Genomic DNA, 19,661 nt, shown 5'->3' with positions numbered 1-19,661 from the left:
ACTACAACATATTTCTTGGTCAGTTAAAAGATGCAACAAATGGCAAGTGGACCTTGCTTAAAGCTTTTCTAAGTAGACAGTGGCATGCCTATGTAGAATGGATATAACAGGTTTCTTTGTTGCTGTTGAACACAAAAAGACTCAATCATGGCTCTACATAAACAAAGAAGTGAAAGCTGAAAATCAGGTTACCCTGATGGATTAGCATTGAAGCCATTTCCAATGCAGGTAAAGTCCAAAAATGGCCCAAGAGTGGTTTTAAATTACCTGTGGCTGGGCAAAAGCCTGGTTTTATCTTCCAAACCACAGCTGAGAGGAAGCTTGTTTTTTTGCATAAACACATACAATCAATATCACAGGCTCATGAGTGTTGTGATGTTACCTGAAGGAAGTCACAGAACATGTCCTGTCACTTTCTCAGATGCCAAACAAACAGTCATGCGATAAACAGATGGGTGTACTGCATGGATCTGATAACTCACGGGTAGGGTTTATGCCGACTCTATGTAAAACGTGTAACAACTTGTATGTCTACCCCAATTATTCTGCAGTATTCCAATGCAGCATTTGAAAAATATTCATAGTAAGTACTGGAGAGTGAATCTGCATCATAGTGGCAGCTAAATGTGTCATAGTCACTCCGTACCGTACAGAGTACCGTACAGATCTTTTTAAATTCTCATAGTTATCACATGTGTCCTAAAATATATTTTGCTGCTTTTGGTTGTAGTCATTTCTCCATATATCTTATGAGGCTATAATTTTGATATGGGCGTATTTTCATGATTAGAATTTTGTACAGTGTTACCCTACAAAAGCCTGTTGGGATTTTTTTTCCCTCTGGCTCACAGGCAAAAAAAGTCATCTCTTGACTACATTCTTTTCAGGGGTTAGCTCTTTTGGCCATAAGTCATGCCAAAGATTTGACAGCCATGACTGGTGTGTGGCCAGATGTGTGAACATATTTCAAAACTTATATAGCAGAAACTGGCTGTGAAATAAACTATCAGAATGGCAATGTGTGCTCATGTCTCTTGTCAGCAAGTTTCATCATATCACTGTTGGTAGTAGTCAGTGATTCATGTTTATTTTGAAATTCTCCCGTCGCTGTCTGCGCAGATTTATTTACTGTCGCTGAACTCCTCCCTGCTTGCTTGGATGCATATATGTGATGCCTATCTGCAGAATCACACAATAGATCAAGATTTCACACTGGCTTCTATACTTCTCAGAAACTCAAACCAAACTAGATTCTTTTAAGTCAACTTTTAAGTCTTATGGTTGCTCGACTTTAAATGTAGCAAAATGGATCAGATAAGACGTTGCTATTCATCATCATAAGGGCGTAAATTTAAGGTGTGTTTGGCCATAACAGAGCTAAATGTTTACATTTTTTAAATTCAGTACATTAAAGGATACTGTCAACGCATCCAATGAAAAGAACAAAAACTCCACTTCAATTGTCTGTCCTTCAATACTTCCTGACTTCCTTACCCTGTCTGTGGCACTCCCAAGCCCATTCTTTACTATGATCTTCAAAAACTGGTCACCAATAAATTCCTCAATCTTTAGAAAAGGCAAAAAAAAATCCTAAAACAGCTGGCAACTGTGGTTTTTAGCAAAAGCTATTCAAAAGGGAGTAAGAACAGCATTTGCTGGAGACTATTACAGCTACGACTATGCTGGGCTAGCGAGTATTTATGTGGGACTGACTTAAAATAAACAACAATGCCCATGTTTATTGTAATGAAGGAACATGTCACCTGGTGCAGCTGTACATTTCATTGATGGGTTTTTAATAGTGTTTGGACAACAATGCAACCCTATGGCACAAATGAATAAGCTATTTTGCAGCTTTGGATACACATACAATACATGATAGGACAGGTAGCATACATTTTTGGTTGGTTTTGGGTTTTTATGGGATTTGTTGACAGTTAGAATATAGAATATCACCAGACTTTTCCTTTAACAAAAGCTTGTCTCCACATAGTCGTATACTATACCGTAAAGGGTTCTATGGTAAATAAATATATCATATATTGCAACTGAAACAAGGATCTATACTTTGATAGACGAAGAGCAATTTTGCCCTTATTTACCTATACACCTGTAACTATCAAATAAAAACATGACATGGTACATGAAGTATTGACAGGGTTGCTTTTTTTATTCGAGACTTGAGACAGTGAATGGATGTTGAAGTAACTGTTACAAAATTGCATTTAGGACAAGACTGTACTTATTTTTGACACTGGCAAAGCATGACTTGGAAAACCAATTACTATGGTACTTTTTTAGGTTCTAACACCACTTATGATCTTTGTCAGTATAAGCCATATCTATATGCAATATAATTTTAGCTAAACAGCTGTAACTGCAATACTTAGTTGAACATCTGCATCTCTAGCGTATCTCACTGCATTGTTTGACAACAGTTAACATTTTGAGGGACTGGTTCACTCAGAGTGTCATGTCAGTGTTTTACAATCAGTGGCGAACATCATGGCGGACTTCTTCCTCATCCTCTATTTCATCCTCTTCATATTCACCCAGTTCATCAGCTGTGGCATCCTGGTACTGCTGATACTCAGACACCAAGTCATTCATGTTGCTTTCAGCCTCAGTGAACTCCATCTCATCCATTCCCTCTCCTGTGTACCAGTGGAGGAAGGCCTTGCGGCGGAACATGGCTGTGAACTGCTCAGAGATCCTCCTGAAGAGCTCCTGGATGGCCGTGCTGTTGCCGATGAAGGTGGCGGACATCTTGAGGCCACGGGGAGGGATGTCACAAACGGCGGTCTTGACGTTGTTGGGAATCCATTCAACAAAGTAGCTGCTGTTCTTGTTCTGCACACTCAACATCTGCTCATCCACTTCCTTCATTGACATACGGCCACGGAAGATGGCCGCCACGGTGAGGTAGCGTCCGTGACGAGGGTCACAGGCTGCCATCATGTTCTTGGCATCAAACATTTGCTGTGTGAGCTCTGGCACAGAGAGGGCACGATACTGTTGACTGCCCCTGCTTGTGAGAGGTGCAAAGCCTGGCATGAAGAAATGCAAGCGGGGGAAGGGCACCATGTTGACAGCCAGTTTACGGAGGTCGGCATTGAGTTGGCCAGGGAAGCGGAGACAAGTGGTCACCCCACTCATGGTGGCTGATACCAGGTGGTTGAGGTCTCCGTAGGTGGGTGTGGTCAGCTTCAGGGTGCGGAAGCAAATATCGTACAGGGCCTCATTGTCAATGCAGAAGGTCTCATCTGTGTTTTCCACTAGCTGGTGGACAGAGAGAGTGGCGTTGTAGGGCTCTACTACAGTGTCAGACACCTTCGGGGAGGGCATGACGCTGAAGGTGTTCATGATACGGTCAGGATACTCCTCACGAATCTTGCTGATGAGCAGTGTACCCATTCCTGAACCTGTGCCTCCACCCAGTGAGTGGGTGAGCTGAAAGCCCTGGAGGCAGTCGCAGTTCTCTGACTCCTTCCTCACCACGTCCAAGACTGAGTCCACCAGCTCAGCTCCCTCAGTGTAGTGACCCTTGGCCCAATTATTTCCTGCTCCACTTTGACCTGCATGATGGATGTAATGTTTAAAGACAAATCATGTTGGACAAATAATGGTGCCACTTTCTGCTAAGGCATACTTTATTACGTGTGTTTTACGTGTGTTAATAAATTGTAACTAAAGCCTTGTATTGCGATGACATTTTGTACAGACATTTATGGTCTCCAGAGGATGGATCCTAATGAATTTACAGGTCAGATGAATTTTCCTCTAACCCCACCGTGAGGTTGACATATTTGGTTTTGAGTGAACTGTTTATAAAACTGTTGGATGAACTGCAATGAATTTTGGTGCAGACATTCATGCGAGCCTCAAGTACTTTGTTCATGTAGTACCTGAAAAACTGACTAGAGTAAATGGCAACAAGACATTCCCATCTTGAGTTTACTTTGTGTTTAGCGCCAGTTAGGAAAGATTATAGTGCTGTCAAGCTAAACTAAATGGTGACCACGGTAAATTTTATATTTGCTAAACCTTGACACATTAACATTGTAATTTTTAGCACGTTGCCATGCTGACATTAGCATTTAGCTCAAAGCAACACAGTTCTTAGGTCCAGCCTCACAGAGCCGTAGCATTGTTGCCTGGCAACCATAATTTTGTTCTTCATAATGTCTTACTGATCTATAAAGCTTTAATAAACCATGTATTAACAAATAGTAAAGCCATTTCTTAGAACATATTTAAATAATAAAATCTGTATTTATAATTCTTGAGTTCAGAATTAATTACATATATGTTATCATAAAGCTTGAAGACAGTTCTTCTGTTGTATTTCTGGCAAAGAGCAATTCAGAGTCATCCTGTGGTGGACTGTATCTGCCCCTGTATCCTCTCTTGTGATCAGCACTGCAGCATCTTCTCCTAGTAGATTTCTGTTTTGCTGAGTCACCCCGCGAGCTGTCTCAGTCTGACACAGGTGCACATGGGCAATGCATCACACTCCTTGCACGTTGCTCAGAGGCTGCAGAAGCTTTGTGCTTGGAATATACAGTACTGTACAGAGCTCTCGGGTGAAACTAAGCACAGCTTTACAGGATATGACAGCAGCTGCTGACACACACACATTACTGTATGTATGTGCAGTTGGTTAAAAATGAGTGGTGACACCATGATTTATGGTTCACTCACCAAAGACAAAGTTGTCAGGCCTGAATAGCTGTCCAAATGGGCCAGAGCGGACTGAATCCATGGTTCCTGGCTCCAGGTCGACCAGAATGGCACGGGGGACAAATTTGCTGCCTTTGGATGAAAAAGAGCAGAGGAAAGAGGGATAGGGAGAGGTAACGGATGGAGGGGTGAAGTAAGATATCTACAGTCTCAGTGTACATTATGTCAGAGCATTTGCAGTGAGCCATGGACAAAACTGAAAGACTGTATTTTAAAAGATTATTTTCTCCATGTTAAGTATACTGATCTAATAGGTAATACAGCAGTATGGTTTGCTAATATTTTAGGTAAATAGACTTTTGTTTAAAGGATACTACATCCTGTCAATCAAGTTGGATATTTAAAGACTGCATGGTGCCTTCTATTGTTTGTTTCTTGCACTTTACATTGCTCCACCCTGTCTATCTGTACCCCTCTTGCAAGCAATCTGCTGCAGCATGCTGCACTTCTTATTCTAGACCAGTGGGGCTTTCAAAGTGCTGAGCTCTGCAGAGTCCATTTAAACAAAGGTGCAGTGTTCTCCTACCCATCCCTCTTTTGCTCTTGTCATCTTGATTCTGTAAACGTGTATTCTTTTCATTTTCATTTTTAAGGTGAAATTAATTTATGGGATGCTCAGTCAATCCACATGCAATAGTGACCCAGTTGGTACCACTGACGCCAGCATGCAACATGGAAACAAATTATCAATAATGCCTGTTGCTAGGAAATAGGTTAGGGGTAGACATAATAGTGAATATGCTGATTGAGATCTGCGCTGACTTGTCCTTTTCCGACAGCACCAGTCCAAAGGCTGAAGCACTATACACAAAGCCGTATGATTACTGAACCTCGCTGTTTGACTGTTCAGTGTACAGCAGCGGTGAGGAATGATACGATGCATTTGGAATGACCTTCAGCATGCCACACCAATAAAGTCAGATACTGAGACGAGACCAAGGCACAGCAAGCTGAGGGTCAGCTATACAGAGACTGCAGGTACCTGTACTCCCTATAGAGAGAGACAGAGGAGGGAGGGAGGGGGGTGGGACAGGGGGAGACAGAGAGAGATATTTTAGCAGATTCACTGTCCTAATTTTTTCCTGCACTCATGGTGAGACCTACTTTCCCCTTGCAGCCAAATTAGTGACATGAGCATACTGTGGCATTCAAATGAGGTCTGTGTAGCATGAGCTCATGCAAGGATAATAAGTCATGGAAACAAAGCTTTATGTAGTGGTGAATTACTGAGATGCAAACATGTGGTTTATTATATATATATATATATATATATATATATATATATATATATATATATATATATATATTTTATTTATTTATTTATTTTACCTGATGCCTCATTGTAGTAGACATTTATCCTCTCCAGCTGCAGGTCACTGTCACCTTGATAACTACCGGTGGGATCGATGCCATGCTCATCACTTATCACCTCCCAGAACTAAGAAGGGACAAACATCAGTGGTTGGGAGTATGTAACAACAAAGCTTGGCGTGAAAACGAGTTACAGCATGTGAGCCAGGCCGCATTTTAGTAACTGCGCAGCTGCTTGGTGGGAAAATGACACGCAGCAGAGGCGGCCACATCACTGCAGACTGACTCGCAGCAAAGCCCAGCCCAACTGAACTGCATCTTGCACGTACATAAACAATTCTATCTCAAACTTTTTAAAGAGGCATTTTCTGTCCAAACGATGCGAAAGTAGTTATTTAAATGACTCGAGTCTATAAATTATTCAACACAAACATCCCTGGAAAATAGCGCGTGCGACGTTCAGCATCCAAAATTGCAATTACTCCGTTAATTGTTCCCCTTCCTAAATTAAATGACAATATGCATACCTTCGCCCCAATCTGATTCCCACACTGTCCAGCCTGGATGTGAACGATTTCCCTCATGGTGCGCTGCGGATGCGGGCAAAGGACGTCCTGTCTCGACTTCTCCGTGGTCCAGTCTTCAGTCTCTTACCGCTGTGTTTCTCAAAATCAGCACTTGACTCATTTCTATGGCGAGTGTTAAGCCTGCGAGATAGATAAACGTGTTGCTGGTCAGATGACGTTGCACACGGCGCAGCATCCCAGTATCCCCGTCAGCCAATAGGAGCACGCCGGTTTGATGCAGTGGACCAGAGGATCATGCCGCATCACTCCCCTGACATCACCCCGTCCCATGCAGGGGAAATGCTATAAGGCTCAGCCAAATGTCAGCCAGAAAATGTCTGTAATACAGAAGTTCTATGCTGATGTTTGGGATCAGCTATAAGCTAACTGTATAAACAGCCTGTTGTTTTAAACTCCAGGTTGAAAAATTTAATATTTTGACTGGGCATTTGAACCCTCACTATAAACACAGAGATGTTCCTGTTTTAGTTTGAATAATGCAGATGCTGCTATGAGTTGAGAAAAATGAAAATACTATGACCAGGGCCGGATTAACTTGCCAGGGGACCCTGGTGGCAAAAATTATCTGTGGGCTTTGGTTTCAGTTTTTTAGCCACACTAGCTGTGTGGCTCTGGGGGAAACAATTTTGGTCTGATGTTTGGTCCACCACTTTGATCCAGACAGAAATATCTCAACAACTATTGGATAGATTGCCATGAAACTTTATACAGCACCCAGAAGATGAATCCTAATGATTCTGATAATCTCCTGACTTTTCCTCTAGGCCACCATAAGATCCATATTTGCAATCTGGAGTGAAATATCTCAACAACTGCTAATTGGATTGTCATGGAATAAGTAAAGATATTCATGTTCCCCTTAGAATCAATTAGTAACTTTGGTGATTACCTTTTCATCTAGTCAAAAAATATTTTGTACAAAATGTTGGTTTATGACTAAATACCTGAATAACCAATGACATTCACCTTGTGTTTAGTGTTAATTAGCAAATGATGCACAATTACACTTTAAAATGGAACATAGTTAACATTATACCTGCTGATGCTTGTTAGCATGGTCATTATGAGCATATTTGCATGCTGACCGTAGCATTTTGTTCAAAGCATATCTGTGCCTTAATAGCTAGCATGGTTATGTACTCTCAGACTTGCAAATTCTGTTTTAGTGATGCATTTCACCAAGCAAATGTGTAATTAATCATATCACTACAAAGTGATTACCACACATACAACATACAACTTTGAGGCATATCCTCACTCTGCTTGGTTGGTAAACCAGCCTCGGCTACAACCCTTTAGATACAAGGCCTCCAGCCAGCAGTGACGATATTTGACAATTTTTTTGCTTAGGGTCTACTTTTACTAAAATCCATGAAATGTTATAAAATTAAGAACTCACTAATATCCATAGTTGATCAATAAATAGTGGTTTATTTTAACAACAGGTATGGCTTATATACAAGTGCATTATGTCTGTTAAGACGAAAACAAAATGAAACCAAACAATCAGAAATCATAAATGGTACAATCCATGGTTTTTACATTCATTCGAATTTCCCATCAAGGGATTCGGAGTCGCGCGGTTTAGAGAAGCAAAACCTGACATGTGTACACTTGGGACTTTTATCTACCAAATTTAAAACTATTAACCTGTCTATGTTATGATCTATGATCTTCTTCCTTCATCTTATTGAAGATGGGTGTTCTCCACACATTCACTATTTACAAAGGCATAACCCATTCTTCTTTTTGTTTTGCTTTTCCACCCATCGCTGTTTCCTTAGTCAACCTATCACTGGTGCCAACATTGCTTTGGACTGCTTTTACTTTAATTTTACTCTAGATAAAGTTAAACCAAATGCTTATGGGTGTAATATCTCCCATCAGCACCATGAAAACTAGGTGGGAGTTGTGAAAATGGAAGCAACAGATATCAGAGAAGACACTGGATGTATTGTGCTGCGTTATTGTCTTTCTACTGGTGTTGTATTGGGTTTTGGCGATACACAGTTCAATTTCTGCAGAATGTACACTGAGTCAGAGATACCAACAGTCACAGACATTGAGGACTCAAGAGTGATATGAAGATACTGACCACTGCAGTCAACGCACTCTCTACTGCAGATGCCAAGAATTCCTTATTAAATGCAGTGTCAACACCCTGTTCCACAAAGTAGATTACATGTGGGTCTATTGCAAAAGTTAATGTGTAACTAGTCATTTCTGCATTGTATTCAAAATCCCACTCCATTTTCCCTTTTTTTTTTTTTTTTTTTTTAAATTGTCAAGACGCCAAGCTCCACCAAATTTGACATCACATGATTGCAGGGCATTGTGCTTTGAGGCTTAGCAGCATGGCATACGTATGTTACACATTAAATGAATGTTTCACTAAATTTTGTTAAAAGTTTGTTGACTTGATGAACTATTTTAAAGATCATCATGAATCCACTGAGAAAAAAAAAGAGCTTTCATACTTTGATTCAAGCTGCATTTGAGGAAAACAACTGCAATTCTGCTCAATCATCCAGCTACCAAAAGATATGTAGCCTTTGTCAGTGCACATTTGACTTAGATAAAAGCAAAAGAGAATTATGGTGAGTAAAGTACCCGTAAGGTTCTTCATAAGAGTCCCACATTATTGTGACACCTGAATGATACCTTAATAGATCACCAATACTCCCTGGATAAATGTAGTATGATATACTGCCAGATGGTTTTATCACATTGAAATGACAAGACATCAGTCAGTTGGCTCTTAAGTTTTACACTAATAAGTGTGATTATTATTATTTATCATTATTATTGTCATTGTAAACAGTGGTCTATCCGCCGTCATACATCTTTCTCTGACAAATATTACAACCTCCAATGCATGAAGTATGTAACTACAAATGTCAAGTTACACAGAGTATTAAGTCAAGTATAACGCTGCCCAAAGGTGGACAGAGGCTTTGGAAGAGAAAGTAGCTTCTTAAGGAAGAATCTGTCAATTGAAGAATATGAATAGGTTAATCCATCTATAAATAAGGACTTGACCTGTATTTTAAAATGTCATTTTAACAAATATATGAAATATTGCGTTTTTTAAAAGGTAAACTTAGTTGTGCATGTGAATGTTTTAAGACACTGACATACATAAACTACGTTAATGTCAGAACATGATTTGGAAAACACACTGAAGGTTAGTGATGCGGTGACAGTTGGCAATCACATCGAACATTTTGTCATTCATTGGATTCACTTTAAAAATAGCTTTTGTGTCTTTTTAAGGTTTGCGAGTTTGTTTTGCTGACACATTCACAATTATTTTCATGCTTTGTCCCAACTGCAAAGAGTAAGGTGCCACCACACTGAGGTGCCCCAAATACTGTAAGAATGAAGTATATGTTTGTACAATAAGGGCACGCCATGGGAGATTATTCAAAATAATACTTTGAATTGAAAAAAAAAGACTGAATCAAGCTCAACAACTAATTAGACATTTACCTACAATATCGCATTTACAAATAAAAGCATTTGCATACCATAAATTTCATTGACTGAAACGATTGGAAAAATAAAAGTTTCTTCAGACCGACAAAATATGGGTCATTCTTTTCTCTACTCTTACAATGAACCACATGTTGATGAAAGCAATTGAACAACCTCAATTTCATCTCTCAAATATAATTTATCAAATGGTGCTATAGTATTTCAGTCTTATTAATTTGATGAATAATGCAATGCCTCTATTTCTGAACTTTGGAATTGGGTTCATCTGATTCACTTTAATCCACATACGGTCTATGGCAGGGGACTGCACTCAAAATTATTTACCCAAACAGGCAAATACTGTATTTATACTAATTTTTTGGCACTAGGTCTACATTTAATTTTGGTCAGAGAAGTTTTTTGGCGTTGCATTTAGAAAAATCACTCCAATTTGGATTGTTTACCTCTGTAATGGCAAAAAATACTTTGTAACATTCAGATTCTTTTTTTTTAATCAATACAGGTAAGGTGATATTTTTACACAAATATGTTAGAAGAACATTTAATTTGAGCAAAAGTACCACTGATTTGATTTTTTTAAATGTCATTTGTTTGTGGTTTTGCATCATTGTATTTCTCACCAGTCCTCTCAGTGATTGTGGGTATAGTTGTGAGTCTCTTTAAAATGACAGACAGTGATTTCCCATTCATTTACATCAAAGTAGTTTATAGGCTGGTGATTTCCAGTGACATTCAAAAAGAGCAGAAGATACTGTCACATTGTCACAAACCAGCCTCTGGCACTCTCTCACTTGCGTGGTCTTATTTATTGGCTAAATGCAGGAAGAGGGGGACATTGAGAAACGTACAGCAGCTCTGTAGGAGATGTCTACTCAACTCCGGGTGGGGACAGTCTTCATTGAGTGCCTGAAGTCTGAGCAGGACAGTTTGTGCCCCCTTCATATTCACGTGGCGTAGGCTGCTTCCTCGGCAACCGTAAAGCCCCTTTTGCTGGCTGCAACACTGGATCATGACGACGGCACGCCATTGACAGTGTTGTTTTCTGTGCTGGAACTGTCCCTGATAGAAAGGACACCAATGTCTATGGGGGAGGAAACGGTGCAGTCCATTAGAGAGGGGGGAGTTGCTTCTGTAGAGCCAGAATCCATAGTGGAAATTGGTACGGAATCTATAGCCGGGGAAGCAGCTGAATCCTGCGTGGGCTGAACAATGTCTGTGACAGTAAGAGTGGCTGATTCTGGAGCGGAGGTGTGCACAATGTCTGTGACAGGAAGAATGGTAGAAATCGGTGCGGTGTTGTTGACAGTATCTATGACAGAGGGAGTGGAGGAGTCCACTGAGGGCATATGGACTGAGTCAGTGGGTGGAGGGGGAGTGGGTGAAGGGGAAACAGTGAGTGGGCTAGGTGGAGCAGGGGAGTAAGGAGATATATCATTAACATAGGGAGAGGTAGAGTCTAACTGTGGCGGTTGGGAGTCTATGACAGGAGGTATGGGGGAGTCTCTAGTGGAAGGACTAGGTGTAGATTCGTCTACTATTTCTAACTGGATGTGAATGTCAGAGAGTGCGCTAATGGAGGGTGGAGGGTAAGTGGAAATGTTGAAATCTGTCATCGGAACAGGAGAGGGGGTCGGGGATGGAGGAAGACTGTCTTTCATAGATGGAGTAGGGGAGTCTGCTAAAGTGGCGTGAGTGTCCTCTAGCAAAGGTGGGTCTAATTTCAGGGTGACTCTGTCGATCTCATTACCCAGTGGGTTGGGCGATTCTAATGTGGAGCTAGGCGGGGGTTCGATGATGGGCGTGGTGCAGATCAATAAGGAGGCAGGCACAGTTGGAGGGGTAGGGGGAGTGGAAGAGTCCAATGAAGGGGCATGATTAGCGGCTGACTCTTTTGTAGCGGAGGGACCAATGTCATTCATTTTAGGAATAGCAGAATCCGTCAGTGGATCAACCGGATCCAAGACTTTTGCTGGAGGTTCTTCGGCTTTGGCTAAAAGTGAGTCTGTGATGCATGGGGCTATGTGTAAAGGAGTGGAAGACAGCAGGTGCTCTTTACTGGCATGTATGATGCCGTCTTTACCCAGGGCTGTGATGGGGGCCGTGGATAACGATGAAACTGAGAGACCGTTGGGGTCTTTGGGCTCAGGCTTGCCAGGGTGCACCTCCATGAATGTTGGAGCGGACATATCTCCGACCGACGGAACGGTCAAATCAACAGCCGAAGAGGCGGTGGAGTCCATAGTGGACACTGCGATGGTGGCTGCTTCATGGAGTGGCGTGTCATGCACCCTGGTGTAGTCCCTGCTGCTCTCAGATTGGGGCAGCAAGAGGCGCTGTTCTCCAGGTTTCCTCGGGGGGAGGAGAGGTTGACGAGTGTAGCTCTCGCCATCAGCCAGGGTCTCGGGGAGGGGCTGGTAGCGTGTTTCGGGCAGCAGGAGAATGCATATGATACAGATGAGAGTGCAGCAGGCAAAGATAATGTGGTGAAGGAAATAGCCCTTCTGATTGTGGAGCTCCATGATGGGTGCAGTCAGCATGCCGAAGCCGGCACTGGCCAGGACCAGGCCCAGACCACCACCCCTATGATGAGATGGAAAATGTTATCACATTGTAGGATTTAGGATTTATGGTCACACATACCTAAAAACGTCATAAACCACCTAGAGGGGAAGACAGTTAAAGTAAATCATGAACTAGAGTATATGTTATACTGTCACCTAAATCATCTATAGGAAGGGAAGCTCTTATTTTTGCTCCAAGCTTCTGTTGACATATCGCTGTTCTTATATCGAACAGCAGCAGAGAGTGCTGCAGTACCACCAAACGCCCACCTCTCATATTGCACATGCAGTCCCATTCCTAGACCATAAGTGCCTAAGTTCACCACCAGAGGCCGCGCTTGGAGCACTGTCAGCAGAACACCACCCCTTGCATAACTCCAGATAATGAGCACGCTGTGCTATGTCACATATTCTCAGAGGGGATGCATAATTTGTACAAGATGTGGATTACATTTGACACTGAACTGTGAGAGTCTGTTGTTTCCAGCAGTTCAATGATTTCATTCCCTCCCTTTAACAGGAGGTGGAGCAGCACATCCATCTGCAGGAACATGTGATGGAAACCACCCACTGCATGAACTGAACTTTATGCAAGTCAGTACAATAAAACAGTTGTTAAAAGCCCTTCAAATTCTCTTTTTTTTGCACATTCTTCTCATTACTTGTGGACTGATGACTTTTATAATTTTAGTGCACAAACTAGAGCAAACATGGACACATTGTGAACTAATCACCTACGTGTTCAAAGCATGTGCTATACATATATAGCCATTTCACTCCTCTCAAGAATCAAAGCACATTTTTCACATTTTGTCGCCCTCCTCTAACACTACAGTCCCAGTGTTTCAGTGGGCTTACCTGATCACTGTGGGTGTGATCTCAGCACAGAAGAAGATGCTCAAGTTGCTGACTGCGTGGGAGGAGAACATGCCGATGATGGAGAAGGCGATAGAGAAGTTCTTATTCAGTGCACTTGAGTTATCTGCAGACATTGCAGGAGACACACACATTCGGCAATTTGCACTCAGTACTCTGGACAACAGTGCTGCACATGTAAATAGGGACTGTGGAGGGAGGGGGAAGTATTTTCTGCTTTTCAGAGGTAAAGATTATTTTCAAAAAGCTAAACATACAGTATTTTGAAGTATTAAAATAAATGATTTGGTTTAAAAGATGATATTGCAGCATACAGAGATAAGATTGAAATGGCAAAAAATTAAGAATATCTGGCACCAAAGAAATGCCGTAATAATTTGAATTTTGATAACTGTATACCTAATTGTGAAACTGAACCACAACTGAATACTTAAATTTACATCATTAAGAACATCTTTCTAAATGTGTATGTTGTTTTTTTCCCCATGTTTTTTCAAGTGGTGCAATTTATAAAAACAAAAAAGAAAAAAAAAAAAGTAGTAATTTTTGGTTTCACAAATTCCAAAAATCCCAGCATCAGAGGATTTAACCTGATACGAGAAAGGTCTGATTGATTACTTCAGGTTTATTATCCTTGGTAGCCCAAATGCTGAAGTAATTTTTTTTTAAATCAGAATTTGAAAAACTGAATTTGAGCAACTTGAATGAGTCCTCTCAATGAGTTTTTAATTGAAAGACACAGAATTTGTGCATTTGTGCGCCCTTAAAAAATTATATCAAGTTGATTAAATTGTACTTAACTTGGAAGACCACCATTCAAACCACATCAAGATGGATTTCAAAGTAAAATAAAAATTATATATAATATACAAATTCAGTGCAACATCAATTATTCAGTGGTAGTTACATTATAAAATTAGCGTTTTTAAAATTTGCTCCCATGGGATACCACATGCTGTATCACCTCAGTTAAAAAGAAAATTCTATGGAAATGAATGTAGTGTATCTATATTTCCTCCAGCACAAGAGATCCTCTAACTGGATCATATAATGCAGGTCCTTTCATGGCATTTTAGCATCTATCATCACAACTTACTTCAAACTGTGCATTTAGAAAAACCTGGGGGTAAAGTGCCAATAAACTTTGGTCAAATACAATGTTATGTCTCCCAGCACTAACATTTATTTTGATGAGTTCTTGAGGAATTGCCTTGTATACAAACAAAGATCCCATTTAAGACGGTTTGAATACAGTGTTGATGAATATGAATATGACACATTGAAGATGGCATAAAGAGCCTCAGAGGGAGACTGCTCTGTGATCAGCACTTGCTTCTCACAGGGAGATTAGCAAGGAAAGACCAAAGAGATTGAGAAATAGAGGAGAACCGTGAATGAAGGCTGGTTGTTAGATTCAGAGTTCTATAGCAAAGAGGCTCACCCTCTTCAACACAAAGGGGATAAATAAGTGAGAAGCTAGCCATAATTACAACTAAGACTTCATTATGTGTCTCTGCAGGGCTTGTGTACGCCTAATGAAATACTGCAGGATGTCTGCATGCAGTACATTCTCTTAAACCTCATCAAGATAGTGCAGCAACCTAGACAATTTAATTGACAGTCTGAAAGAATGTGAAGTTGAAGGAATGAAAGTGGAAAAGCATTGAGGCAGGAGTACTCAGTTACTGATCAGTTTATCTACCCAACTCAAATACAAGACTTGAGAAGAATAGAAATAAAACAGACAATCCTACCTATATTCAGATGACCGCTGTACTTCCCCAGCACTACAGGGAGAATGAAGGAAATTAACAGATATGTATCAGTGAGAAACACAAAGCAGGGAAATCATCACATGCACTCAAAACATATACATACTGGAGTCAAACATTAGGAACAAAAACAGGCACACATGTTGAGCAAAGCTTGTCAACACGCTGTTACATCATAGACAACTTCAAATTGGAACATGAAACATGAGCATAACCTTGATGTGTTGACTCAGGTTAAACATTAAGCCACTTGTAACTGAATAAGCTAGACATGTGTACTGTTGTGATCATCTGAGGCACTTTTCTGGTACACATTGACTAAAACAGCAGATTGTGATCATGTTCGACTACTCTTATTACAAACAGCTAAAAGTAAGAAAGCCTCTACATAGTACACTCACCATAGTCAGTGTAAGCTTTTACAGCATGTGTGTAGGAGACAAATGAATTGGGCTGCTAATGGTCAAGATGTCTCAAATTTAGTCAGTTTTAAAGCATTCACATGTGTAAAACAAAATTGCAACAATCATTCATTTGTAAGACACTAGATATGCTCATATCAATCATGTCAATAAACAATACTGGTGACATATTGTCCTCCCCAGCCTGAATAGGACACTGGCCAGTCACTTCGGCTATGATAGGTTCCTCTTTAACACAAATGTGTTGATGAATTTTGTTTTTAAAAAGCTAAACAGTTTCCTAAAACAGCGCGGTGCTGTTGTTTTTAGTTAACATTATTTAGGAGTTATTAGACATGGATTTGTTGGGGACTATTTTCTGCCATGCCTGAATACATATTTGTGGCACTAACGAGAGTACTTCCAGCAGTAGAATGTGTATTGAATGTGTGTGTGGAAAACATCAGCGTCCATGTTCATTGTACCGAAGGAATAAGTCACCCAGTGCAACACTGTGGCTCGTTAATACACTGCTCAAAAAAAATAAAGGGAACACTAAAATAACACATCCTAGATCTGAATGAATGAAATAATCTCATTAAATGCTCCTTTCTTTACATAGTTGAATGTGCTGACAACAAAATCACACAAAAATTATCAATGGAAATCAAATCTATCAACCCATGGAGGTCTGGATTTGGAGTCACACTCAAAATCAAAGTGGAAAACCACACTACAGGCCGATCCAACTTTGATGTAATGTCCTTAAAACAAGTCAAAATGAGGCTCAGTAGTGTGTGTGGCCTCCACGTGCCTGTATGACCTCCCTACAACGCCTGGGCATGCTCCTGATGAGGTGGCGGATGGTCCCCTGAGGGATCTCCTCCCAGACCTGGACTAAAGCATCCGCCAACTCCTGGACAGTCTGTGGTGGATGGAGCGAGACATGATGCCCCAGATGTACTCAATTGGATTCTCTGGGGAACGGGCGGGCCAGTCCATAGCATCAATGCCGTCCTCTTGCAGGAACTGCTGACACACTCCAGCCACATGAGGTCTAGCATTGTCTTGCATTAGGAGGAACCCAGGGCCAACCGCACCAGCATATGGTCTCACAAGGGGTCTGAGGATCTCATCTCGGAACCTAATGGCAGTCATGCTACCTCTGGTGAGCACATGGAGGGCTGTGCGGCCCCCCAAAGAAATGCCACCCCACACCATTACTGACCCACCGCCAAACCGGTCATGCTGGAGGATGTTGCGGGCAGCAGAACGTTCTCCACGGCGTCTCCAGACTCTGTCACGTCTGTCACATGTGCTCAGTGTGAACCTGCTTTCATCTGTGAAGAGCACAGGGCGCCAGTGGCGAATTTGCCAATCTTGGTGTTCTCTGGCAAATGCCAAACGTCCTGCACGGTGTTGGGGTGTAAGCACAACCCCCACCTGTGGACGTCGGGCCCTCATACCACCCTCATGGAGTCTGTTTCCGACCGTTTGATCCGACATGCACATTTGTGGCCTGCTGGATGTCATTTTGCAGGGCTCTGGCAGTGCTCCTCCTGCTCCTCCTTGCACAAAGGTGGAGGTAGCGGTCCTGCTGCTGGCCTCCTCCACGTCTCCTGATGTACTGGCCTGTCTCCTGGTAGCGCCTCCATGCTCTGGACACTACGCTGACAGACACAGCAAACCTTCTTGCCACAGCTCGCATTGATGTGCCATCCTGGATGAGCTGCACTACCTGAGCCACTTGTGTGGGTTGTAGATTCCGTCTCATGCTACCACTAGAGTGAAAGCACCGCCAGCATTCAAAAGTGACCAGAACATCAGCCAGGAAGCATAGGAACTGAGAAGTGGTCTGTGGTCACCACCTGCAGAACCACTCCTTTATTGGGGGTGTCTTGCTAATTGCCTATAATTTCCACCTGTTGTCTATTCCATTTGCACAACAGCATGTGAAATTGATTGTCAATCAGTGTTGCTTCCTAAGTGGACAGTTTGATTTCACAGGAGTGTGATTGACTTGGAGTTACATTGTGTTGTTTAAGTGTTCCCTTTATTTTTTTGAGCAGTGTAGTTTTTGGGCAACAATGGAGCTCTACAGCACAGAGGATTAACATATATGACACTTTGGATACACAGAGAATACTTGGATAGTACATCTAGCATCAATGTTTTTTGGGTTTCCAAGAACTCCTAAAACTGGGGTAGGCAACATTGGAGATCTAGCAAGAGACATCTAGATTTTGAAAATGTCCAATCCAAATAAAATCCAAACTCCTCCTTTCCGATCTCTTTCCAAAGCTACTCCCATAAAACACATTTTCATGCCCAGGCAGAGCATGCGCAGGTAGGCAGGCAGGTAGGTGGTAGACCAGCCAATCATTTCATACAGACCCAATGAAATGATTGGCCAAGCTTACCGTATTACACAGATACTTAAAAAAATGCTTCTGAAATAAACTGCCTATCCCAGCTTTAAATAGTTTGAATCCTGTTTTAGAGTTTCTTCAAAATGGAGTACTGCAAGAGATATTCAAAGCCAAAAAACATCATCATTCAAGAATGAAAAGAAATGTATGTACAAGTGGACATGTGTTCTCCAAATACTCACAATTGAGCAGGCCCAGCTGCAGCAATGATGCCAGGGCGGTTATGATCATAAACATGAGAAGACCACCCCGCCGGCCCATCAGGCCCACTGCTGGGCACAGCGCCATGCAGGATGCCACCGCAATGCCTGCCATAGTGTAATAATCTGCATAGAAGTTATGGAACATGGTCGTCTCCTGAGCTTCAGGGTCCATCATGCTGCGGGCAAAGCAGTGGTGGATCCCATAGCCTGTTAGCCTGGGTAAAGAACATACACAGGGCAGAGAAGTGAGGTAGGAGAGAACATATCAGAGAATACAGTGGCAAAGCTAGGGGATACTAGTAGTGAAGCTATGAACAGTGGGAGAGAATAGTGAAAAGAAAAAATAGATTGAGGGGATAAAATGATGAAAACAAAAGGAAAAAGATGCAGATAAAATAGATACAAGTGAATCTAAAAGATGAAGAGGTTGGGGTGAGGCGGAAGAGGGGCGATTCAAGGTTTATCACATGTTGTCTCATCTCAAAAAAATGGCACACATGAGAACACTGACATATTGACACAGAAGCACACACCCCACAAGCATACACAAAAACATGAGCAAACAATCACACCCTCTCCCCTGGTTGTCTAATGTTTCATAAGGACACAGCTCGTGCAAAATTGATGCTGACTTAGGGAGTCAGGTGCACCGTCTGCTGAAGCAGAGCTAAAGCTGGGTCTGCCTAGCTAGAGAAGAAGAGGAGAGATCCCACTGGAGATGAAAAGAGAGAGCAGCACAAATATGGAAGGGAAAAAAGTGTTGAGGGCTACTGATCGATGCTGTATCGAGCCTCTAGGTTAATAGTGGCACCTTGCCTGCACAAAATGGCTGGTTGACTGGCATTGCCTCACCCTACACAGTCATACAAGCACACACCCTTTTTTCTCTCTCTCGGTTTTCGGATGCTTCCCACGCACATTATCACCCTGACACACAAATGTCCCAACAGTAAGTACTTATACATGAGAAAAACACTTACGAGTTGACGCACAGCACAACGATATTCTTCCACAGGTTCCTCGTCCCGACCATTTTCACAATGCATGTCTTTTTGGGTTTCTTTTGAAGAGCTTTCTGCAGTTCTGGAAGCAAGCAAGAACACTAATATTTGATCCAGATGGCCAATATCTGACTTGTGAGGCTGATATTTGAGCACTTGGTCAATGCATAAATTAATTCTTAATGTTGTTTGGTCTTTATTATTCCTACGTTAGAGCATCACAACATACTACTATACTACTACTCGCAATACACTCACAGGCCACTTTATTAGGTACACCTGTTA

At 41.7% G+C, this 19,661-nt stretch overlaps 2 protein-coding genes across 3 annotated transcripts in view; both read right to left on the bottom strand.

Annotated features, from left to right (window-relative positions):
• Positions 1–2,144: 2,144 nt before the first annotated feature.
• Positions 2,145–6,823, bottom strand: LOC119902057 (tubulin beta chain-like). 2 transcript variants are annotated; one of them, XM_038717951.1, is made up of 5 exons: positions 6,579–6,821; positions 6,070–6,178; positions 5,723–5,731; positions 4,702–4,812; positions 2,145–3,575 (listed from the first exon to the last, which is right to left on the bottom strand). In XM_038717951.1, exons 1-5 carry the CDS (start codon positions 6,633–6,635, stop codon positions 2,491–2,493), a joined length of 1,371 nt encoding a protein of 456 aa, XP_038573879.1. In that variant the 5' UTR covers positions 6,636–6,821; the 3' UTR covers positions 2,145–2,490. The 2 variants fall into 2 exon arrangements, with proteins under 2 accessions (XP_038573879.1, XP_038573880.1); XM_038717952.1 differs by lacking the exon at positions 5,723–5,731 and having other exon boundaries at positions 6,579–6,823.
• A 1,221-nt stretch (positions 6,824–8,044) lies between these two features.
• LOC119902055 (solute carrier family 22 member 23-like) overlaps positions 8,045–19,661 on the bottom strand; it is a 37,839-nt gene continuing 26,222 nt past the window's right edge. Inside the window, exons 6-10 of the mRNA XM_038717950.1 lie at positions 19,356–19,458; positions 18,355–18,590; positions 15,325–15,357; positions 13,553–13,676; positions 8,045–12,713 (exon numbers count right to left, since the gene is read on the bottom strand). Coding sequence (XP_038573878.1) covers positions 11,141–12,713; positions 13,553–13,676; positions 15,325–15,357; positions 18,355–18,590; positions 19,356–19,458 — 2,069 coding nt within the window. The 3' untranslated portion in view covers positions 8,045–11,140. The remainder of the gene's footprint in view (positions 12,714–13,552; positions 13,677–15,324; positions 15,358–18,354; positions 18,591–19,355; positions 19,459–19,661) is intronic.

The sequence above is a fragment of the Micropterus salmoides genome, unplaced genomic scaffold (assembly GCF_014851395.1).
Source record: "Micropterus salmoides isolate LMB-PRFRI ecotype aquatic unplaced genomic scaffold, ASM1485139v1 Ms_hic_scaffold_14, whole genome shotgun sequence".
NCBI lineage: Eukaryota > Metazoa > Chordata > Actinopteri > Centrarchiformes > Centrarchidae > Micropterus > Micropterus salmoides.
Note: the sequence above shows the minus strand (reverse complement) of the source record. Positions and strands in the feature narration are given on the sequence as shown.